At 55.3% G+C, this 5,760-nt stretch overlaps 2 protein-coding genes across 2 annotated transcripts in view; one reads left to right on the forward strand and one right to left on the reverse strand.

The window, feature by feature from the left end:
• Positions 1-1,493: 1,493 nt before the first annotated feature.
• On the forward strand, positions 1,494-4,526 carry PTSG_10114 (camk/dcamkl protein kinase; the record flags this gene model as incomplete). The annotated part of the gene is made up of 6 exons (XM_004988970.1): positions 1,494-2,384; positions 2,632-2,660; positions 2,849-3,013; positions 3,317-3,411; positions 3,684-3,815; positions 4,156-4,526. 6 exons carry the CDS (start codon positions 1,494-1,496, stop codon positions 4,524-4,526), a joined length of 1,683 nt encoding a protein of 560 aa, XP_004989027.1.
• Positions 4,527-4,849: 323 nt separating this feature from the next.
• The window catches only part of PTSG_10115 (uncharacterized protein), a gene marked incomplete at its 3' end in the record, with an annotated part of 11,471 nt that continues 10,560 nt past the window's right edge, over positions 4,850-5,760 (reverse strand). The window contains exon 26 of the mRNA XM_004988971.1: positions 4,850-4,969. Coding sequence (XP_004989028.1) covers positions 4,850-4,969 — 120 coding nt within the window. The remainder of the gene's footprint in view (positions 4,970-5,760) is intronic.

A 5,760-nucleotide genomic window follows, 5' to 3' on the forward strand; every position in this document is an offset into this window, starting at 1 on the left:
AGGTGATCGAGCGAGGCTCATGGGTCACAGTCCAGGAGGTTCAGGACGTTTCCACCACCACCACCACCAGCAGCAGCAGGCCTCCATTCACAACTTTGACCACTGGGGCGAATGCTCGCACAAGCAACACCAACAACAACAGCAGCAACAACAACAACAACAACAACAACAACAACAACAACAACAACAACAACGACGACGACAACAACAACGGCAACAACGGCAGCAGCTATCCTGTGTTGCTCATGACGAGTTTGCCTCAGGTGCCGTCGGCAGCGGTGCAGAGTGGCAGTCCGGTTACGCGTGTGCGCCGCCTCCGCCCAGCGAGAACAGCAACAACAATTGCAGCAACAACAGCAACAGCAGCAACAGCAGGGGCGAGTAGTACCAGTGTGCAAGACAGGCGCGATTTGATTGCACCATCAACAATAGCACCAAAAGGAACAGCAGCGTGGACGAGCGGTGGGCGGAAAGGAAGCGTGTCGTCACGAACGCTCGTACCGCCACTAGCCACCACCACCACCACCGCCAACAACACCACCACCAACACCACTATCAGCAACAACAACAACAACAGCACGGGCGGTGTCCACAGCAGCAGCAGTGGTGGTGATGGCGATGTTGGCACCGCCACGCAATGGCCAGGGGAACGGCAGCGCCACCCGTCGCTGTCATCGTCTTGGTCGACGCCACTGCTGCTGCCGCGAACACCGCAGGCAACTGCATCTGCAACAGCAACGGCAGCCAGCACCAGCACCAGCAACGGCAGCACAGCAACGGCAGCCAGCACCAGCACCAGCAGCACAGCAACGGCAGCCACACACACAGCACTCACACAGCAGCAGCAGTATGGTGTTGTGGATACGGGGGTTGGTGGCACAGAGGGCCACAATGATGAAACGCAGCAACACACACGTCAACGCGCAGCGGCGACAGCAGCAGGGGACACAACAACGACAACAACGACAACAACAACGACAAGAACGGATGTGCCATCACCACAGCGGCGGCTGCCACAGATTGAGCGCAGTGTCTCTCGCTCACCGCTTGCGACCGCATTAGCAGCACCTGCCACGACCGCAACACCACCACAGCAAGCCGAGGCCGTGGAGGTGGTGGCGTTGCCTGCAAGCAAGGGCACGTTCCGGCTGTCGCTGTGCGGGTCGGGCGTGTTTTCGAGACGAGCAAGCAAGAAGAAGCGTAGCAACAGCCGCAGCAGTCGGAAACGAGAACGCAGACACAGCAAAGGCAAACAACAGCAACAGCAAGAGCAGCAGCAGCAGCAGGCGAGTGGAGCACAGCAAGGGGAGCGGCTGATGGCCATATGTGAGCATGGTGATGGTGGTGGCGATGGGACGGCGACTGACAGGAATCATCGTGCTGCAGCAACGCGCACGGCCCAACAACACCAACAACAGCAGCAACATCAGCAACGTCGAGTGTCGGGAAGTGATGGCGGTCGCCGGGTGAGTACGGAGAGTGCACGAACGGCAATGACGCGGGCGAGTGCTGGTTCGGTGTCGTCATCGTCGTCCCCACAGCTGTTCCGGCCGCTCTCCGCGGAGGCGGTGGCGGAGACAGGTGGCGCGACGGGCGCACTCGAGCAGGCAAGCGCGGGTCTGGCAACAGCAACAGCAGGGGTGGTGCGAGCAGCAAGCACGCAGCACATACCAGCAGCAGGCCACCACCCTGTTGGTGGCGGTCAGGTGCGCAGTGCGAGTGTGGACACGGTGCCGTTACAGACATACACGCTCAAACCGCAGCCGCTGTCGTCGCGCCGGCGCGAGAGCTTCTTCACGCCGGAACTCAACGTGAGCATGGAGGACCTGTTGCATGCACGCAAGTTTGCCGCTGTTGTCATCCAGTCCCACTGGCGTGGGTTTTCGGCGCGGCGCAAATTGCAGCGCGACACCGGACGCAGCTTCCACCGCGCACCCAACCCTGATTTCGTCATGCGCACGCGTGCAATGCGCGCGCGGGAGGCGTTGCCCGACTGCATGTTTCTGGACGGAAAGGTGTGCGAGGAGGACGAGGTGCTGGGCGAGTTTGAGATGATGAACAGGCTTGGCGATGGCAACTTTGCCGATGTGGTCAAGTGTCGTCGCCGTTCAACGCGCACCGTGCACGCCGCGAAGATCATTCCAAAGTACCGCGTGTACCGACCAGAGACACGCGCCCTGATGAAGAGTGAGCTGAGCGTGCTGCAGATTGTGAACCACGGCAACATCATCCACATGCACGACGCGTACGAGACGCGCACGCACGTGTACCTGATCCTCGAATTCGTCAACAGCGGCGATCTCTTTGACATGATTGTCAAAGCGGGTCATTTCTCCGAAGCGGACGCGCGCGCCGTCATGTACGACATGTGCAGCGCTCTCCAGGTACAGGGAGGGAGTGGGAGAGGGGGGGGGGCACGGCGTGTTTGTTTGTGTTTGTTTGTGTGTTTGTGTGTGTGTGTATGTTTGTGTATGTTTGTGTGTGTTTGTGTATGTTTGTGTGTGTTTGCGTATGTTTGTGTTTGTGTGTGTGTGTGTTGCTCTCACATGCTCTTGCTGTTGCGTGTCACTCTTGTTCTCATGCGCTCACCTGCCATCGTCGCTTTTGTGAATTGTGTGTGTGTCACGTCAGTATCTGCACGCACGTCGCATCATCCACAGGTGGGCGGCCGATCACAGTCTGACTTCTGTTTTCACGTGTCTTTGACTGTTTGCTCGCGCATGCCTTGGCAGTGAGTGACATGAACGCACAACCACACACACACACACACACACACACACACACACACACACACACACACACACGCACGCACAACGGTTACGTCACCCATTCCCTTTGCTGCCCACAGGGACATCAAGCCCGAGAACATCATGTGTCACCGCCGCCCTGACGGTGGGCAGGTCATGAAGCTGGTTGACTTTGGCCTGGCCACCAAGGTGACAGGTCCTCTGTTTGATGTGTGCGGCAGTCCAACGTACATGGCACCCGAGATTGCTCTCCGCTCATCACACGGGTACGCATGTGGAGTGCTTTCGTGGACTTGTGTGTGCATGTGTGTTCATGTGTGTTCATGCGTGTGTGTTCATGCGTGTGTGTGTGTGTGTGTCCATGCGTGTGTGTGTGTTTGCGCGCATGTGTGTGTGCGTGTGCGCGCGCGATAGAGTTGACAGCGGCAACCTCTTGACCCCCCTATCCCTCAGAGACATGCGTGCCCGACACGCACACATGTCCCACTTCATTTGTGCCTTCTGCTTGCTGCTGCTCTCACTCACCCCACTCCTCCATGATTTGTTGACACATGACATCATCACGACAGCTACAACGTGGAGGCAGATCTGTGGTCGCTCGGTGTTGTCATGTTTGTCATGTTTACCGGGTTCCCGCCCTTCAACATCCCGCTCAACTACGACAGTGAGTTGTCCATGCAGGCGTTTGTGTCATGTTGTGTGTGTATGTGTGTGTGCATGTGTGTGTGCATGTGTGTGTGTGTGCATGTGTGTAAATGTGTGCGCGTGTGTGGGTTGTGTGTGTATGTGTGTGCATGTGTGGGTTGTGTGTGCATTATTTGTGCATGTGTGTGTGCATGTGTTCATCTCTCTCACTGCAGGCGTGTTTAACCAACCTCTCAACCATTGACGTTTCTGTGCCAAACACGCACACACACACACACACAACACCACTAGAAATTACGTCTGCGCACTACGGCGAGCCTGATTTGACGAGTGAGGAGTGGGTGGACGTGACGGAGCAAGCCAAGGAGCTCATCACACTTCTGTTGCAGCGCAACCCTGACAAGCGCACATCCGCAAACAGACGTGAGCCGCCCTTCTGCTTGGTCGTGCCAGATGTCATGAATGCGAGGTTGCGTGTGTTGGTGCATGTGATGTGCTTGTGCATGCATGTGTCGGTGCGCGAATGTGCACTTGTTGTTGCGTGTGGACTTCAATGCACCCCACGCCTTTCCTGTGTCACATCACCACCACCATCACTATCCCTCATCACCACCACCATCACTATCCCTCATCACCACCACCATCACTATCCCTCATCACCACCACCATCACTATCCCTCATCACCACCACCATCACTATCCCTCATCACCACCACCATCACTATCCCTCATCACCACCACCACCACTATCCCTCATCACCAGTGCTGCGCCTCGAGTGGTTCAAGCGCGAGACGCGCGCCCTCGCTGCCCGCCGTCGCCAGTCTGTCATCCTGAATCTGCAGCAGTTCAGACCAGAGTCACGCCGCTCGTCACGTGTCTCCATCGCCACGATTTCCACAGCCGCCAACCCGTCCTCCCCCGAGCCGCCGACGCCAACCATCACCACCACACCTGCGGACGAGCTTTGGTCGCTGGCGGCGTCGAGTAACACCATTGGCAGCAGCGACACGGCACTCCCTTCGCCACAGCTGCTGATGAATCTCTCCAATCGCTCGCAGATTGCCGGCGTTCTGGCGCAGTTGAGCGAAATGGAAGCAATTGATGATGACCACGAGGGCGAATTCGCCTTTTAGACAACACAGCCACGCACGCGCACACACGCATTTTGTGTGTGTGTGTGTGCGTGTTGGTTTGTGTGTGTGTGTGTGTGTGTGTGTGTGTGTGTGTGTGTGTGTGTGTGTGTGTGTGTGTGTGTGTGGTTGACCACGTGTTCTGCAGGCTGAACTTTTCAGTCTTGTCCGTATGCATTTTGCCAGTACGATGTTGTACCTGTCTCTTGGTTTCTCGCTCACTAGCTATGAATTTGCGCAATCATGATCTTCACCCTGCGTGTACATTTATCACTCCACCTGCACTCCTTTGTACCCATTTCTTCGTTCCGTGCATGCGCTTTCCGTCATCTCACCACAACTCTTGCAGCTTTCTCCCATTTCTTCGTGCCGTGCATGCCCTTTCCGTCATCACCGCAACTTTTGCAGCTTTCAAATCGGCTTTCACTACAACTTGTTTCTGTGTTCTACACGCACATGCACATACACAAGCTGTTTCCATGAGATGCCCACTGCGTGGTTCTCCAAGGTTTCTGAACATGAACAAACAAAACAGGCAATACAAACTAACAACAGCAAAACACAGACCCAGAGTCACAACAGCAGCAACAAACGTGCGAGCAAGCAGTGCATCTCAAACGTGAATGAACGAAACACACACACACAACATGCATGAATGACGAAAATGTGCACACGCTGTGAGCGCAAGAAAGACGGAAGGCATTGTTGGTTAAACAAAAAGGAAGCAAGAGCAACAAATGATCTACAGTATGGCAGTCAGGCAGATATGAACGCAGAACACCCGACCCACAGAAACCGCAAACCAAAGAGAGGAAAGCAGCGAAAGCAACATTTGCACGTGCCGCGTCCACGACGAAACGACGGCTGCAAACACCAGTGTTCACAACAACAGCAACAACACCAACAACAACACCAACAACAACAACAACAACAACAACAACAGCAACAGCAACAACAACAACAACAACAACAACAACAACAACAACACAACAACAACACAACAACACTACACGGCAGCAATACCACGCGAACAAACCAAAGGGAAGAAAACACTCGAACCAAAACATGAAGGACAGGGTGCGAGAGAGACAGAAAATGAAAGAAAGACATAGGAGTTGTGAAGTATGCATCTAGATCATGGGGCGCGCGCTGGTGGTGATGACTAAGGAGGTGGTGAAGTTGCATGAGTAATGTAGGGGACAAGAGCGATGTAACGGCCGCCTGAGAGTCATTCAAA

This window comes from Salpingoeca rosetta (assembly GCF_000188695.1).
Source record: "Salpingoeca rosetta unplaced genomic scaffold supercont1.32, whole genome shotgun sequence".
NCBI classification, from domain to species: domain Eukaryota; class Choanoflagellata; order Craspedida; family Salpingoecidae; genus Salpingoeca; species Salpingoeca rosetta.